The sequence below is a fragment of the Styela clava genome, chromosome 2, assembly GCF_964204865.1.
Source record: "Styela clava chromosome 2, kaStyClav1.hap1.2, whole genome shotgun sequence".
NCBI classification, from domain to species: domain Eukaryota; kingdom Metazoa; phylum Chordata; class Ascidiacea; order Stolidobranchia; family Styelidae; genus Styela; species Styela clava.
Genome location: NC_135251.1, coordinates 30,179,985 through 30,198,166, shown reverse-complemented (window position 1 = coordinate 30,198,166; position 18,182 = coordinate 30,179,985). Strand labels below are relative to the sequence as shown.

The 18,182-nt window shown below is 34.6% G+C and overlaps 2 protein-coding genes across 3 annotated transcripts; both read left to right on the top strand.

Annotated features, from left to right (window-relative positions):
• The first annotated feature begins 172 nt into the window (after positions 1-172).
• LOC120333332 (uncharacterized) lies at positions 173-2,934 on the top strand. Its single transcript, XM_078110139.1, has 5 exons — positions 173-685; positions 1,209-1,311; positions 1,420-1,504; positions 2,073-2,295; positions 2,803-2,934. Exons 1-4 carry the CDS (start codon positions 590-592, stop codon positions 2,098-2,100), a joined length of 312 nt encoding a protein of 103 aa, XP_077966265.1. The 5' UTR covers positions 173-589; the 3' UTR covers positions 2,101-2,295; positions 2,803-2,934.
• Positions 2,935-7,158: 4,224 nt separating this feature from the next.
• LOC120336491 (serine protease 30-like) lies at positions 7,159-16,857 on the top strand. Of its 2 annotated transcripts, none has more exons than XM_039404182.2 (11): positions 7,159-7,346; positions 7,612-7,705; positions 8,086-8,159; positions 11,768-11,884; positions 12,249-12,305; positions 12,641-12,782; positions 13,279-13,429; positions 13,823-13,976; positions 14,480-14,652; positions 14,962-15,078; positions 15,267-16,857. In XM_039404182.2, exons 1-11 carry the CDS (start codon positions 7,190-7,192, stop codon positions 15,306-15,308), a joined length of 1,278 nt encoding a protein of 425 aa, XP_039260116.2. In that variant the 5' UTR covers positions 7,159-7,189; the 3' UTR covers positions 15,309-16,857. The 2 variants fall into 2 exon arrangements, with proteins under 2 accessions (XP_039260116.2, XP_039260115.2); XM_039404181.2 differs by having other exon boundaries at positions 11,765-11,884; positions 15,267-16,856.
• The last annotated feature ends 1,325 nt before the right edge of the window (positions 16,858-18,182 follow it).

The following is an 18,182-nucleotide window of genomic DNA, read 5'->3' as shown; positions in this document are numbered from 1 at the left end:
ACATAATTATCCCGAATGGGATTTGGGGTTTGGGCATACGCAGGGTAACCAGAGGTGCAATGACAGGTATATGCTTAACGCTTAGCACGTTGCGCCATTTGTCGCGCGATCATAATAGTGTTTCTCCATGGGCATATTACTAGAGAGAACTAGGACTCGCATTCCATATAATCAGTAATCAGTAGTTTATTTTTTCACCACACATGAAATACACTAAATGCATACGGAATGTAAAAGGAAGCAAAAACGGATAATTGGAGGTGAAAGGAGTCGCGAAAACCAAAATTGGTTATCGAGCAGCGACACCTGAGCTAAAGTCTAATAAATGAATCATAAAACAATGAAAAAAGTCAAACAATGAATAAAAGAATATAAAGAAGTGAAAAATCGAGACGACCTGAATCCACGAGACGCTCGAAACACAGAAAAGCAAAACCAAAAACGACTCCAAGCACATATGTGCGAGTAACTATGGGAACGGCAGCAGGAATGCAGTACAGTGCGATGACAGGATACCGAGCCGATATCGCAGCATTATGGAATTGATAGTTATTTAAACAGATTTTAAATATATCCCGGTAGGGATATTATGCCGATAACACGGCGTAATCATAGTTATAAATGTTTGCCAAGAGTTCAAATAAGATTGCAAGTGCTGGGGTGCAAGAAGATTGCAAGTGCTGGGGTAAGTCGAATCGTCATTAATACATTACAGATAAAAATTATTCTAATCTGTGAAAAACAGGTTAACTCAACAAAGTAGATGGGGGTAACAATAAATAGCGTTGTAAATTAGTAAGCATACCGCTTGGAATCGTTGAGAATATAGAATGAACACGATATGAACAGATGGATGAAATAACCACTGCAGCACTGAGTATCAACAGTGCTATATATATACAAATTTCGAAAATGCAACAAAGCACAATAATAATAAAGTGGTAAATATGATAGCTTTTTACAAAAATATATACGAGATAGTTATTAAATTGTATTTGGTGAGAGACCAATATCAAGGATCATGAGTGTAAAACTGTTGAAAGATACTGCTAACACTATACGATTAGGCTATGAGCAAAGTTGAATTACCATTGTATGACAAATGGCCATACAGCATAATATAGTGCAGAGCATGCACTATGGAAGTAGATGATAATAAAGAAGCAATTTAAATATTTACATGAAACATTCAGATTCACTTATTACAGGTACTGTCGACTCTGGGAGGTTGTGGACCTAGTCAAGTATTCTGCTGGCAGTGCCGAGGGAAAGTCAGTGAGCACATCAAACAGATGTGCTGGAGAAAGACAGGTAGGATGAAAGCATGAATTTTTTATATTTTATTTTGAAAGTAGCATATGTGGAGTCACGTAAACTTTGGGGAATGTTATTCCAAATTATTACGCCTTTGTATTTCAGGGAATTTTGAGATTTGCTCAGCGAAAAGCGAGGTACAAAAAGATTGGATTTGGTCGAAGAGCGTGTGTTGTGTTCATGCACAGAGGTAAGCGAAACAAAATAATTGTCGAACGCTGTGGGCAAGTAATTATTCTGAAATTGGTGCATAACTTTGGCAATCTCTAGAGTATAAATGTCGGATAGTTTCAACACCCTGGTTTTATGGTAAAGGGTGTTTAAGTTTGTACGAATAGACGCTCTGGAGAGAGTTCTAACAGCTTTATTCTGTAAGACCTCCAATTTGTGAATGTTGGTTTGTGTTGCAGAGCCCCATGCAGTTATAGCATATTGGATGTGGGATTGAAAAAGAGCAAAATAAATGGTTCGCAGGGTAGCATCCTGCACATAATGCCTAAGTTTTCCCAAAATCCCAACAGACCTTGACAATTTCTTGTGCATCTCGGTAATATGAGTGTTCCATTTTAAGTTACTATCTATATAGAGCCCGACATATTTAAAGGATTGAACAACTTCCAAAGCAACCCCCCTGATTTTGATTAACATGTTGGAATGTTTTTTAATTGATTTAGGACTGAATAGCATGACTTTAGATTTTTTTACGTTCACAGTGAGTTTGTTGCATAACATCCACTCAATTATTTTATCTATTTCAGTGTTCATAGTATTTTGGAGCGTGGTTGAATCTTTGGCACTGGCAAGCAAGCAAGCGTCATCGGCGAAGAGTTTTGTTAAAAGATTCGAACAGTTCGACAAATCATTTATGAAAAGTAAGAAAGCCAATGGTCCAATGACCGAACCTTGGACAATTCCACAGTGGATGGGCAACATCGGAGACCTATGACATCCTACTTCAACAAACTGTGATCGACCACTCAGGTAATTACATAATAGTTTGCATGCGTTACCTCTAAAACCACAGTGTGTCAACTTTTGGACAAGAATTTGATGATCAACTGTGTCAAAGGCCTTCTTTAAATCCAGGAATGCACAACAGACAGACTCCCCTTTATCAATTTTTTCATAGATAAATGAAATAAGATCTAGGATGGCATGGGAAGTCGAGTGATTGGATTGAAATCCGAATTGGCATTTGTCGATCAGATTGAATTTGTTACAGAAGTTGAGCATTCTTTTATAGACTAATTTTTCCAGGACGATGCCAATACAGGGTAGAATTGAAATTGGCCTATAATTTGAAGGATTATTTTTGTTGCCACTTTTGAAGATGGGTATTACCCTAGCAATCTTCAGAGCGGAGGGAAAAATTCCTAAACTAAATGATAGATTAAAGAAATGACTCAAAGCTGGAGATATGCTGTCTGCGACTAATTTTAAGAAAAAAGAAGGAATATTATCATGCCCAACTGCTTTGCCTTTTTTCAGGTTCATTATTACTTGGTGAACTTCTAGAGGTGTTGATGGCTCCAGAAAAAACGAATTCTGTGTAGGAGCACCCAAAAAGGCTTTGAAAGATTTCGTACTGTGTGGGACATTATCGGCAAGTCTCTTTCCTACGGATGAAAAAAATTTATTAAATTCAACGGATATCGCGACAGGGTCTGAGACTATGGTACCATTTTCAAGCTTCAGTTCCGAGATAGTGGTTTCATCATTGGACCTTACTTTGATGATGTCATTTATAGTTTTCCAAGTGCGTTTAACATCGCCTCTGTTGTTCTCTAGGATGTTATGGTAATACATTTGTTTTGATCTCCTCTGCAAATGTGTCAAAATATTTTTATATTTTTTAAAGTGGAGACGCTGGGATAAATTTCCCTTCAGGAACTTACTTTTGAACATCTTGTTCTTATGTTTAATGGAATTACGAATTCCTTTAGTAATCCAAGGTTTGGAATAAAATTTGTTTTCTCTACGAGAAAATGGTTTTAATGGGGCATGCTTATTGATTAACCACTTGAAGTGACTAAGAAAAGTATCAAATGAGCTATTGAAGTTTACTTCAGATAATATAACACTAGTATAATTATTGCACATTGACTCAACTTCTAGCCTGAACGAGTCAGCACAAAATTTAGTCATGTCCCGTTTCATGCGAGTGTTTGTTTTAACGTTACTATTAGTTGCTGGTATTGTGCACATTATGGGAAAGTGGTCGGTGAGATCACTGAGCAAAATAAATGACGAAGTGCGGGAATCTATGATATTAGTGTAGATGTGGTCAATTAATGTGTGGGAGGTTGAGGTCACTCTGGTTGGTTTGGTGATAAGTGGACATATGAAATTGGACATTAGCATATCAAGATACTTGGTAGTAGGATTGTCACAAGAATTAAAAAGATTTATATTAAAGTCGCCTAATATAATAAATTGCTTTTTAGCCATCGCCAGCTTCTCAAATAAACAAGACATTGCTGTGGTGAATGATGGTATATTATTTTTTGGATGTCTATATATTACACCGACAACAAGATTTTGAATTTTTGAGGTTGGTTGGAAATATTTGAGTTCGATCCACAAGTCCTCACAGTTTGGGAGGCAAAGGCTGAAGTCAGTGCATAAATGAAAGTTTAGATTGTCCCTAATATAAAAACCAACACCGCCTGCGCGAGTAGAGGAGGGAGCATGAATGAAAGTGTAACCAGAGATATCAATATTGACAACAGCAGTTTCACTCATGATCCTAGTCTCGCTTAGAGCAATAATTTGAGGTGGAATACAAAAATTTGAAATTAGCTCAACTAGATTATCGGCATATTTTGCCAATGATCTGATGTTATGGTGCAATATAATAAAGTCTGTTGCTAGAAAACTTGAAGTTACTCTATTGATATTGGATATTTCAAGGTATCGACTTGCAATAGAAGGAATTTCGGGATGAAAATTGGTTGATTCCCAGGTAGGATAAGGATCACTCATAGATGAGGAATGCTAATGGATTCGAATTAGATAACATTAGGTTGGTTGAGGCGAGGGGGGCAAAGTCATTAGATGGGCTATTCCAATGGGGACTGAAGTTATTTAAACCAATAACATGATAGAATAATTTACTAGGATATGGCAGTAAAAAATTAAATGGACTCATCTTATTTTATCAAGATCTTCATCTTCAGTTATGGATAAAGTGTTAGTGTCTTTGTTCTTTTTTATCAGCACTTTGCCATTTGATGTCCATAGGAAGGCGTAACCACATTGTCTTTTGAGAATTTTCGCTTTGTAAAATAAGTTCTTGTTTTTGTCGGTCAAATTCTCAACAACAAATGCTTTGGATAGGTTCCTTATGGATGTTGAATTGGTAGCGGTTTTGATCAAGTGACGATTTTTGAGAATTTTAGCTCTGATTTTGCGATTGGTAAATTTTGCGACAATCGGTTTATGGATGTTGGAATTTCGCGTATACGGCCAACGATGTACGCCATGGCGCGTCGAAGTCATCCAGTGGGTCTTTGTCCTTCTGAGTCCTAATATTCAAGGACCGTGTGCTAAAACCAGTGAAATCTACAGGGCTGTGGAGTCGGAGTTTAAAATGATTTCAAGAATGCCCCGCGTAGCTGTAGATACAAGACTCTCGTTCGGAAAATAGTGATTGCGTCCGATGAGGTACGCGTTGCTAAACCTAGTTCAAAAGAACTTGGGACAATATGCTGAACCTGAATTTCAGTTTTAAAAGTCATAATCTTTGAAATAATTCATGTTGATATTAAATGCGCTAGTTAGTATTACCATCAATGCCAAGAGGTATAATACTAGTAGGTATTAGTCATTTTGAATTGTAAGACTTCGAGATCACAAAAATATTCGCACTTGAATATCAAACAATTCAAGCTTTTGTACCGATTGCGTTACAAAAACATATTTTCACCAGAAATTTATTACCTACTGAGTGAGTCTCGGGTGAATTTTATAAGTTTTATGTCTTTTCTTTGAAATTGTCCATCATGATGCGTAGATATTGTTTCCCTATTCAATGAATTGGAAATCTCGGTAATTAAAAACCTAATAACATGATATAATGCCCTCGCGATCGCAGTGATGTGTTTGGACAAGGGACACGTATAAGGTGATTAAAATTTGCTCCAAGAAAGAATTTGTTTTTATTTTTGGTTACCTTGCAGTACAGCAACAGCAATGGAGGAACTTGTGCGTACGTAACATCAGATGTTGGAGTTGCTGATTGTCTTTGAGCACGTGACAAAGGCAGAAGCAGATTAAGTTCATCCGCATTTTCGTTAAGGTATGGATGCCAAGTAGATGTAGAAAATTAGTTTTGTAGCTCCCATAGCGATAAACTATTTTTTTATTCTAGTTTCAGATAAATCAGTAGTAGATCAGATATTGAAACTTTATGATTCTATAGAAAGCTTTCGACAAAGTGCGCAGGTCGAGTTCTGGCTGTGCTCATTAAATCTTTTTGTTAAAATCTCAGGTATAATTCTATATTTGTATGTATGTCTGAACCCACTTATGGTTGCTACTTGACTTGGGATTATAACTATGTGCTTGATTGAACTAATAATGTAAGATAGTTGCGAAGACAAATCATTCAACTTTGTTTCGAAATTCCCTGGGGCGATTTTCCTTCCCGTCTTGTCGTTGCATGTGATTCCCGTTTGGAAGTATTTCTCTATCGGGTTCACTAAACAGTGAAACAAAATGAGTATGGTATGAAAGAAGATGTCCCCTGTTTTGAAATCATTTATAACGGATTCGGGCAAAAAAATGGAACATCGGTTATTTGCCAGATATTATTTTTTAAATCGTGTAGAATACCAAACGCAAATCACTTCTTTTGTACAAATATGTTTCTTAATAAATGGAAACATATTAAATTTGCTGCAAAATATATTATGTGAATTTATACGAAATCGAATTATAAGAATAATCAAAGTCCAAAAGTTAGGATGAAATTCTATAAGGAGCATGGAAATCTATAAAATAAACCCTCAGATTAATTGAAACTTGGTCCATTGGCGCTCCAGTGTACCATACCGTACTAATTAAGTTTATTTCTATAAACGGACACTGTAATCCTAATTTTATCATATGTAAGGGGGGAAGTCGTTCCTACGAGAACGAACGACGAACAGTGTATCCGTAATAAGAAGCAGTTTTGGTTTCAGCCAATGGTTTCCCAAATCGTTCCCCTATCTTAGTTTTCAAGTGACACCCCATTTAAATCCCCAAATTAAAATCAATTGGAAATTCAGAAATTGATACAATAAAAAGTATGAATGTAGGCGTATGCAATCTTGATGATACACCAGTCCAGTAACTCTTGAAGTTGCTATGATAGCTGACGGTTTTTGTTGAGAAATCTTGGCTATCGTGAAAGCTTGAATGATTAATTTTTGGATTTCTCTCTGAGCAATTCTAAAATTTTACATTTATGTGTTCATTGCAACATTGACTGATCAACAATATGTATACGTTGACGTAACATTTGATATTTCAGCAGTCGCTTATTGCACTTTTTTCGCTTAGATATATTTCATGAATGGTGACATTAGTCCTTTCTTATTTTATTTCTTTATTTTGTTACTGATGTTATGATAAAATTATTCATGATTTAGCTAGAGACTGTAACGGTATATCACCGTTTACGTCATTTCAAGATGCTCTTCGCTTCATCTTGGTGAGATTGCCCAAGAGAACTACTCATCTAACTTCTGTTTGGGAATTGCAATATGGCGTGACAAGTTTGCACTTAACAACATTATTTTACATGCGCTTTACTTTTTTCTCCGATTTAAATGAATGTTAATTTTTCTGGAATTGAAAATCTATTTATAGTTAGTTTGTAACATTAATAAGCATGCATATGGAGTGGTTGCTGACAATGCTTAGGCTTTCTACCTTAACAAGCATGGTAGAAGACAAACAAGAGCATATTACATCTCTTTCGAGTGTGTTGGATAATGCCGATCAAAGACGATTAAGTGTTTCGTTCCATCCAACAATAATACCCAAAGGTAATAAAATGGATTTTTCAAATTCAAACTGTTAGTAGAATCTGGTTATAAAGGTTCAACAGTCAAATAGGGTTACACACTACGTTCTACGTCTACAAAGTCACTTATTAATTGTCTATATATCACAGCATGGACACGACAGCGATACTTTTGAAAAATGACATCTCGTTCTCTAAAAATTCATTTAGGCTTACTTTCAGTTACAAGTAGATTGGTAGGCCTACTTGATTGATAAATTGAAGTAAATGGTAATTTTTGTTTTCAGGATTCATGCAAAACTACGGTTCAGCAAAAGTTATGCATAGTTGCAGAATAAACATTAGGAAGCCTTGTAACAAAAGAATCAAGAAAGTGAGCAGGTATGACGTTCTAATCAGATGCATACTTATATGTTGTAGCCATTGTTGCAATGCTGGTTTCGATCAAACTTCGGGATCTCGTGCGCCTGTTTCAAAGTTTCATGCTGAATACAAACTACACCTTAGTCTCAAAATGATAATCAGAATAGTGAAATTTAATGACTTTTGCTCTCGACAATGTCACCCGATACATAAGAATGATAACTCAATACCAAAGAGGGTTGGTGTCACCATTATATTCCAAATGTGTTCTGCATTACTCTTGCATTGGCAATTGTGCCTTTATTTATGACATAGAACTTCAGTTGTGTTTTTTAAAATACGTATAATAATATTTCTAAATCTGGGTGTGATGAAATGGACTCGAATATTTTTTGTAGAAGTCAATGCGAAAGATGGAAATGCTGTTGGAACCCACACAATAAAGTCCCATGCGCAAAGAACAAATATTATGGTGAGTATCAATCAATGTAGGCCAACATACAATTTTAGAGCAATTTCACCCTATAAAGTGAGACGATTGTCTCTAGATGACTCATGTAATTCTGAGAGAAAACCAAAATCCAACAATTGACGGGATCCTTTATTCTTTTAATATAATATGTTACACACCTTTGAACATTGTTAGGTTAGTTCAAAAATTTAAAGAGCAGTTTTCAAGGTTATTGTTGAATAAGATTCGGAATTATATAGCGAACATCTTGACGTAAATAAAATTAGTGAAACCATATACTTTATGCTTTCTATATTTGAACAAACTCAGTGGTTAGTTTGTAATGTTTTTGAGTCTATGATTTGATTATAAACTTAGTATCTCTCGTATTACACTTGTATTACAACTCTCGAACAGTCAGCGTCCGTTGCAAGTTGTTTATCATTTAGACGTGGTTACGTGTTCAGATGTATAGCACAGGTATGTGGCACTAACTGAAGTACACTTAATATAAAAAGGATAATTGCGTATTGCGTTATAGCCTCGATGTAATTTTGTTCATATTTCATAGCCATGGTATTTTCGATAAAACAGTCTGCTTTGTCTCGTCAACTTTTTCAAATTACGAATAAACTATAAAACATAGGCTGAAACTAATGATTAAAATAATAGAAAAAAATACAGATGATGAAAAATATATTTAAAAACTAGAAATTGTATTGCATTATTGTATTGATATTATCATGCTGTGGAGCCTAGTTCAGTTAGTTTGCGATAGAAATCATAAATCAACAATATAAAATCAGGTAAAATGTAATTAATTTATTTTTGCGATAATGTGCATGTACCCTATTTACATATCTATTGTGTTCATAATTACATATAATGCCTAAATTTAAAAATACTGTATTCTCTTTTGATGAAATTTAAAGGTTAAAACTTAATAATTGAAACATTGCTTAGTCTCAATATATTATGCCCACGGCGTTCTTATATTTCGGTGTTTTCGTTGTATGCGTCATATTTACTTCACTTGGTGATCAGCATTTCTCACATCACGCTGGTTCTTGTTTTAGCTGTGACAAAGCTTCATCATAATATTTAAAATAAAAAAAGGAACGCAAATTACATGATCATATACTGTTAGTGATTAGACTGCTGCTGTGATAAACTCAAATAATTCGATCATTGAATTAACTTGCTCACCTGAGCTACGCTATTTCAATTATTTTTAGCGGAAAACGAGAAATTTGTGGATCAGTGGTTTGTAAAAAATGTCTTTTTTTGGTATCTGGTTTGTCAATCCGAAACATTTGTCGGATTCCTTGCGGCGTCGGAAAAGACAGTAAAGTCAGTCATGGCAGTTGCTGCATTTATCTAAATTTATTGCGTGTTTTATAAATCTAGGGAAATTCCAAGTTTCGGTACTCATCAAAATACATTTCGAGTTGCGTAATCTGGGTGAGCATTAAACACAGAGAATTCATATAAATTGCGTATATACCAATCAAAATTGCGTCAATGACTTCACAAGTCATTTTATGTCTGTGTTCTACATGAAAATGAGGTTTTAACCCATGTATTGTGTTATAATGTCGTGTATTTTAATCCTTTTATGGGCTGTGTAGCATGCATATAATGCTGCTTTACTTTACTAATATCGTGAATTGTGTTGCTTATATTTCTTTATTTTTTTTAATTTGCCATAATTATGTCGCTTTACATTATGACGTCGTTATGGACCAGTAATTGCATTAGCGGTGCAATGATTCAACGGAAATCCATATGGAAATAGGAAGTTGAATTATTGCCAAGTACTAGTAAAAGTGAAAGTAATGACGCTAGCTTTTCCGACCATTTAAGGCAAATATCTAAACAGTTAAATTATAAATATTGTCTTTGAAAATATTTCATATATAAGTGCGTAGGCCGTCGAAAATAATTTTGTAATTTCTGCATTTTCAAGAAAATATTAATATCATATATATATATAATATTAAATAGTAATAAACTCTACTTCATCCTTTGTATTTTTTCAGTTGCATGACTTATTTTGAAGTTTATCGATGAAGTCATTTAACAGTATCATTAGACCTAAAATTGAACATTTGAAAATAAAAAGTGTAACATCTCAGCTATATTTGATACTTACAATATTGATAGCGGAAGTGTGATCTGTTTCGATTTTACCTCAAATTAGGTGAATTTGTCGGTAATTTTACTAATTATAAAAGTATTGAATATATTAAATCAATCATAACCTATAGTATTCCATCGACAGAAGCGTTGGAACGAAATCGAAACTGACGACGTACAATATCGGTCATATCACTCGCGCATAACGTCATACAGAAATTCACAATCACCAACAATAATCCAATATTCTGAACTATATTAATAATAGTGCAAGTCAGGTTAGCTCAACATGATTAGCGGAGTATAATTTAACAAATGAGCATACGAGACGGTATTATCAATAGGCATTACTTACAATTGGGACATTATACGGAATGTAAAAATTAATATACGGAATCATATAACTTTTATCGCGAATAACGTGATTAATATTTACAGTTTTGTGTGATAAACTAGCAAAGATACAACTGTAAACTACTCAGGCGGTATATCTCTAAAATAGATATGTTCATTGAGAGAGGTACAAAGACTAGAAATGCCTGATGGTCACAAATTAACAAAAATAAAAAATTAATATATTATCTCTGAACAACCAATGGATTAAATTGAAAGTATATGAATCAAACAAACATTACAAACTTTTAATGTTTGATTTATATGCGTTCACTTTCACCTGTGTTGTTTGAGTGCGTTTTATACCTTTTTAGATTATTTTCGTTTTATAGATTCTTTAATTTCACTAATTTTGTAGTACGTCAACAAGATGAAATCTATTTCAATTCATATAGGTTATTTATTCTAAAATATTATCAAATATTAGACTGGAACGGAATAAATTGTAAAATTAACATAACAGATGAACGGTTTTGTCTCAAATTAGAGAAATTTTGTTAAAAATTAAATTATGTAGTTCACTGTTTGGTTGGCCACATTTGCTTCCTCACAACTGGAAATGTCAACATGTAGCATATACGTGATATGGGGCTAGAGCAGCAGTGGGATTCAGCCGGTTCGCACCGGTTCTATAGAACCGTCTCACGGAATTTTATGAGATCAGCGAACCGGTTAGCATTACATGACTTTTTGTAACAGAACCGCCTGAAAATATGACATTTGTATGATGGAACCGGCTGACAAAAAAATTGATTCCCACCACTGGGCTAGAGTACATACTTTAATATAAACTTGCACTTATAACGGTGATCATTATCATAAATGATACATAATGATATCTGCTAACTATTGTTTTCTGATACGCAAATTCACAGAAATAGCACACACGATATATTATTAATTTATTCGCCGGTTTACTTTTATTTTTTTATTTAAAGTTTTATATTTTGAAATGCCTACGACTTGCGTTATCACCGGCTACAAGTTAACTGCCGGTACACTAATGGTTTATGGTTTTATATTATCCGGCACTGTATTCAATCCACCATCTCCTACACCGACAACAAATGTTACTGAAACAACTACACCAACTACAGCAGTTATTGAAACAACTCCAGATGTTACCACTGCGGAGACAACGAAGCCCGTTGTTCCCAATCCATTCGCAGAATGCGGACTCGTTTCACCCAGACCGTTTGACAATTCGAGATCATTAGGTAATATAAAATTTCGTTTTAAACTCAGATTTTGATTTTTAAATGTACAAATTCCTCTCGATTCTAAAACCTATTCAAATTGTTTCATAAATCTTTGTATTTTTTTTTTTTTTAATATAGATAAATACTATATTGATTGTATATGTTTCATCGTGTTCAAAATATCGATTGATAATTTGTCATCGCAATGACTAAAATGAGGATATTTTATTACTTAGTAACAGGGCAGATTCATAAATGGGTTGGTTAACCATGTTTCAAAAATTCTCACGCCTGCGCTATAAACCTTTATTCATCACCTAGCACGGAGAAAACTCGTTTTACGAACAGAACTGAAATTAAATTTATTTATTTATTTATTCAGAAATGGAAACGCCCATTGCAAGATTTCTCATTGGTATGGTAACAAGAAGAATACTTCGTAAGTAACTTTCCGGTATTGATTGCAAACAAAATTTTGCACTTGGCTTCCATTACAAAGAGAGTTACCGTATGTATTTTATGCATGCTTAGAGGGAAGTATAGAGAAGAAGCTATTTACTGGGATTATTTACTCGGCTGTCTCTTTTCAGTTCTAGAGTTTGAATTTCGATTTGATGTCGTTCGCTTCAAAATAATCAAAACGCGTGATTCACCAGGTGTTCCCAGCAAATAATGCATCTAGAATCTATTTGGATTCCTGATTAAAGCAAAAACTTCACCTTATTTGATACTGAAATTTTTGTCAAAGTTTCATTTCAAACACTTCATCATTAGGTGGAACAGATACATTTGAAGGTGACTGGCCATGGATGGCATATCTTTATGAAAGAGTGCGTGGAAGAGATCGTGGATTTATTTGCGGAGGATCTTTGATTAATGAAGAATATGTCGTAACCGCAGCACATTGTATTGCCCAGTAAGTATTATTAAGCCTTGTGGGTCACAAAACTCTATCGATGGGTGTAAAAACCGTAATGTTAGGGGTACTACAGCGCAGCGGTGTGGCTCATCGTGCTAAGCGTTAGAAATACGCTCGCCACCGCATCTCTGATTACTTTGCGCGGGTTCGCAGGTCCGAATCCCATGCGGGATAGTCATGTGCGAGAGGATTGCTGGATTCCTCGACGTCGTAGCGTGGTTCACGTAACCGCTGGTCGGTTACGGCTTCCTCCACCATCAAGTCCATGCTTCCGAAAACAAATAACTAACTAATCTCATGCCCGACATGGACTGGTAACCGGACGAGAGGCCGTGGTTCGCCGTATGGTTAAGCGGTCTTATCGGCTTACCTCTTCCCCGGGATAAATATGTAAATTCCATCCTAAATGTTGAATGACCGTTTTCGATATCAATTCTTCGCTTCGCAGGTAGTTTTGCAGTAAATATTATATAATACTATTTGTTTTTGACAGGCCGAACTCCCCTGAATTATATGGGATTGTTTTAGGACAACACAATACGTCCGAAATTTCAGAACACGAAGTAGATTTTGATATACAGAGAATTGTTCGGCATCCGGAATTTTTGGTATCGTCGTTTAACAATGATATAGCTATATTGAAGGTGATTTGCATAAAAAAAATATTACAATATGCAGTAATTACAATAAACAATAAATAACAGTGATTAATAAAAAAATTCAAGTTGAAAATCCAACTCCAATTTAGAAAAGATTTGCGGGCAACTGACTGATTAAAATTACATGATCTGGTCCATAATTAAAGACCAATCATCTTAAACAGCACGTAACAATTGGATTATAATTAAAATACTTTATTGTTGCTGTGTCATCTAGTCTGTCATTTTTATCGAAAATTTGATCAAACATTGGTAGAAAAACCATTTCCAAAACTGCTATAATTCATTCTAAGTTGTTAATAAATCATTTTTGTCGGAGTTATTCGAAATGCAACAGGTATTATACAGATTTTCACAAATGTTTATTTCGTTGTTAAGCTTTCTGAGCCAGTTGTGTTTACTCGATACATACGCCCTGTATGTCTCGTACCGAGTGGGTTTCCAACAGATTCAACAACTCCAATTGATTTTGAAGGAAAACCGTCATCTTTATCAGGAACCCTCTGTACAGTACTTGGATGGGGTCAAACAGGTTTGTCCTGATTTTTTGTTTTCATGAGGTGACATTAAAACTATCACAAGAAGAGATTTAATAACACAGTTGATGGAGTTATTTAAATACTGAAAATCGATTTTAACCCTTTCACAACCAGAATCATGGTTCATTGGAAAAAAATAGAATATGAGCGATAATGTTACTTCCTATACTAAAATCCTACTTGCTTGAGATTGTATGTCGAGAGCGAGACAATGATTCTCGAAGTAAATCGTAGATTAAATGCAAGTTAAACCAATGCACAGAAAGTCATGATTTTGTTCAGTGGTCAGTTATACATCGACAATTAAAACAAATTCCTAACATTTTGCTTGACTTGCGGGAATAGGCACCAACACAATACGTCGCATTTTGCGTTGTTTGTAATGAAGCAGCAATTGTAATAAAGACATCAAAGTAAAAATCACGATATATGTGAATTTAGTTCCAGCTCCTGCCCCAACTTATCATTTCACCTTTTTAATAAATCCTTCAAATAGAAAAGAAAAATCGGAGTGAAATTATGCAACAATTGAACGTTATAATAATACCACACTTTCTGTGTAATTCCGTTACAACGATTCCATCAACGGAGCCTTACCATGGACGTCCAGTGAACACAAACGACCCAAAGTTTTGTGCTGGAGGAGCGCAACATGAAGATACATGTGCTGTGAGTAGAAGCATATTCTAAAGAAGACATATTATAAAGGGAATACCTACATTTTGGGGAAGTCTACCCCCAAATATTTAAATTTTCATTCGTCAATAATTTGTCCGGATGTCTTTGAAGCATTGTGCATACGAAGAATAGAACCAGTGGATATTGTACGCTAACTATCGGCTTCTGTGTTCCAACTTTTTATTATAATATAAAACTTGCAGTGATTCACTGTCCAAAACTATATGTTTTTCCTAACAGCATTTTCTTCCCAATTTTTTTGTCATTTACATTTATGTTATCATTATTTTTTAAATTCAGGGTGATAGCGGCGGTCCTTTACTCTGCATACAAAACGAAAGATATTTTCTACACGGATTAACTTCCTATGGTACGACACCATGTGGACAGCATAATAAACCAGGAGTTTATACAAGGGTAAGGTTTTTTTAGTGTGCAACGTATCACGGAATTGCTATAACTACAGTAAATAGAGAAAATTCAGAACCGAATACCACTGATTATTTGTAGAGAACGAAGAGGATAAACAAACTCTCGATGTCATGACATGATAATTATTTTAAATTAATTTATGTTTGTTGAATTTTATTTAATATTTATTCCAGATGGCTGACTTCTATGATTGGGTGATGGAAAATATGGACTGAAATATAATAATGATATGTATATTAAAATTGCTTAAAAGACAACAATGCGTACATAAGAGTCTCGTTGCTGATAAGATACCGAATACTTGAAAATCGTAGTAATTATTTTTACAAAGTCCGGCCACTGTGGTCTTTTATGAAACACATCACTAATTTGATGCAACCAACGATTGGAATAAATCAACTGGATTTAGTGTATTGTTATATTTTGATTTTTTTTCTACCTAAAATGACATTTTTCATCAAACATGTTCCTTACAGCAATTATGTTGTAATGTTACTTGGGTGGGTAACTGAATCTCTTTTTCGATATTTTACCAATTCACGAATATTTATATTATTGTCAAAACATATTTATCTGTCAAAATGAATGATTTTATTGATTTTTCAACCTAAATTCGCCATTCAATCATCACAAAGTCATCATATTCATACTTAAATCAGAATATTGTTCATTTTTTCTTGACCATTTTGGTGTTTGGTAATTCATATATAATGTTTGAATACTTATTTGATACACCTTCATAAAGTACTAGATAAAATATTTTGAAAAAGAAATTGAATTGGTTTATAGATTTTTTATAAAAGTATCAACATCTAATTTTAAATTAATTTATTTATTGTGTAACGATTGCTTATTTGTGAAAGAAATTCAATGTCGTGGATATTGAAATATGTCACTTGCAAATAAATTTACATAAAATCTGTTCAAATATCTCTATACTTAGTAACAAAGAAATTCATACACTATGCTACCCAGGTTATGCCAACCTGGAAGATATATTTAGACAGAAATTTTTAATTTTTAATATGTTTCACTATTCAAGCGGAAAATAGACCCAGATCCACTATCAAACTTCTGCAAATGAACGAGCCCATAAGATTAAGAAAAAATCTTACAAGGCATGGTTGCCCAACTTAATTTGCCAGCGTTACACTCAAATGCTTTCGTATGATGTCCAACTACCACCACAGTATAAACTTGGGAAAGTTATATAAACTCTTATACAAATATCATCGCAGTCTGGAACGAATACTCACAAGATAACAAGAGAATAAACAAGAATTCTGCTTATTTTACGATTTACTCATCTATATATATATGTTCGTATAAATGACCTGACGATTGAAGATGAGCACCTAATGCTTTATTAAAGCAAAACTCGAAAAATATCATGTCAAGTAACTTCATTCAAATCTACTCGATGCACCAATTCTGGCCTACACCGGATTCCTATTGAAATGGTCTTAAAGCAGTTCTCCCACTGGTAACCGCTTTTCTTGTTCAGTTGCTCTCTTGTGCAATCGGTTAACTCTGAAGCCATAAATATATTTGGGGTCGGTTTTCGTATATATACCGTATAAGCTCTGGCGCAGTAATTCTTAACCTGGGGTAAATTTACCCCTGTGGGTACCCCTGCGGGTAAATTTCGTCATTGTGAAAAAATATTTTGACGAAGGTAAACAAAAATCACATCTATTTGCTTGTTTTGTTGCGAGAAACGTTGTGTTATTGATTGCGAGAAATCAGTATTATTATCAATATCAGTATAATTATATGCCTATATTTCAACCGAAATTGAAAACCAACATCACGAGTCGAGTTCTATTTTATTTTACTAATTACATCAAATTTAGTCACAAAAATACCACATTTGTTGAAACAGAATGTCACGAAAAAAAAATGAAGAAACAGAACGGTTATTTACATTTTGGGTTTACGTATCTTATTCGGGATGGTCTTTATTTTCCTCAGTGTGTTCTGTGCATAAAAAGCTTTCCAAACAGTACCACAAAACCTTCCTCATTAACACAATCAAGAGACGGTATTTTTTTAAGCCAGGTTGTCCAGTCTAAAAATTCAAAAGCTGGACGAATTCGTCAATTTTTTGGCAGACTAACAATACTGCTGTACATACATCATTTGCCATCGCTCAAGTGGCAAAAGCTAAAAAGCACATCCGATTGGTAAACCCCTCCTGAAACCTTGTATATTGAAAAGTGTGATAGTGGAGCTTGGAGAGAAAGCATCTCAAACAATGAAACAATTTCAATGTCCAACGACACAATAAAATCCAGAATCAATGAAATGTCGGAAAATATTGATTAAGATTTAAGAGCAAGGTAATATCGAAGATTACCTCCTCTCCTGTTTTTACACTTCATCTGGACGAAAGTACAGATGTTATCTCTCCCAGCTACTTGTGGATGCCAGATATGTTGATGGTGGAATGATTATTGATAATTTCTCTTCCGCCAACCTTTGGAAACAACATGAAAGACAGCGGGATGTTTTTCAAGTGTTAGTTGATTTTCTCAAAAATACTGGTTTGAGTTGGTGTAAGCTTGTTGATGTATGTACAGATGGTGATTTTGCCATGCTTGGTGACAAATCTGGATTGGTTTCTCTCATAAAGCAGAAAAATTCGGCACTCTTTGCGTTATTCACTAAGCGATTCTTGTTTCCAAAATCATTAAGACAAGATTACACGAGCATTTGTCTGTCGTAATTAAGGTCGTTAATTATGTGAAAAGTTTAGCGCTCCGCACTCGTCTCCCACACAAGCTTTGTAAAAATATAAATGCCAATCATACTAAACTTTTTATATCAAGTAAGTACGTTGGCCCTCAGAGGAATACATTCTTCCCAAGACCGGATATGAATGTCCTGATGATTCTTGTTCCCTCTTATGCAACTTACCTGTGTGAGTGTAGATTTTCTACCTTGCTTACTGTCCTATCTAAAGCACGAAACCGGCTCGATGTCGAATCTGACATGCTTTACGCATTGTCTGCTATTCCACCAGATATTGAAGATCTGGTTGCCAAAAAACAAGGGAAGTCGTCACCATACATGTGATTATTTTTATTATC

Bases quoted from the DNA above. Each gene is read 5' to 3' on its own strand.
- LOC120333332 (XM_078110139.1), top strand. From the start codon at position 590: ATGCCGATAACACGGCGTAATCATAGTTATAAATGTTTGCCAAGAGTT. The intron at 686-1,208 runs GTAAGTCGAATC...CACTTATTACAG, and splicing joins AGAAGATTGCAAGTGCTGGG to GTACTGTCGACTCTGGGAGG. The intron at 1,312-1,419 runs GTAGGATGAAAG...TTTGTATTTCAG, and splicing joins GATGTGCTGGAGAAAGACAG to GGAATTTTGAGATTTGCTCA.
- LOC120336491 (XM_039404181.2), top strand. From the start codon at position 7,190: ATGCATATGGAGTGGTTGCTGACAATGCTTAGGCTTTCTACCTTAACA. The intron at 7,706-8,085 runs GTATGACGTTCT...TATTTTTTGTAG, and splicing joins AGAATCAAGAAAGTGAGCAG to AAGTCAATGCGAAAGATGGA. The intron at 8,160-11,764 runs GTGAGTATCAAT...CACCAACTACAG, and splicing joins CGCAAAGAACAAATATTATG to CAGTTATTGAAACAACTCCA.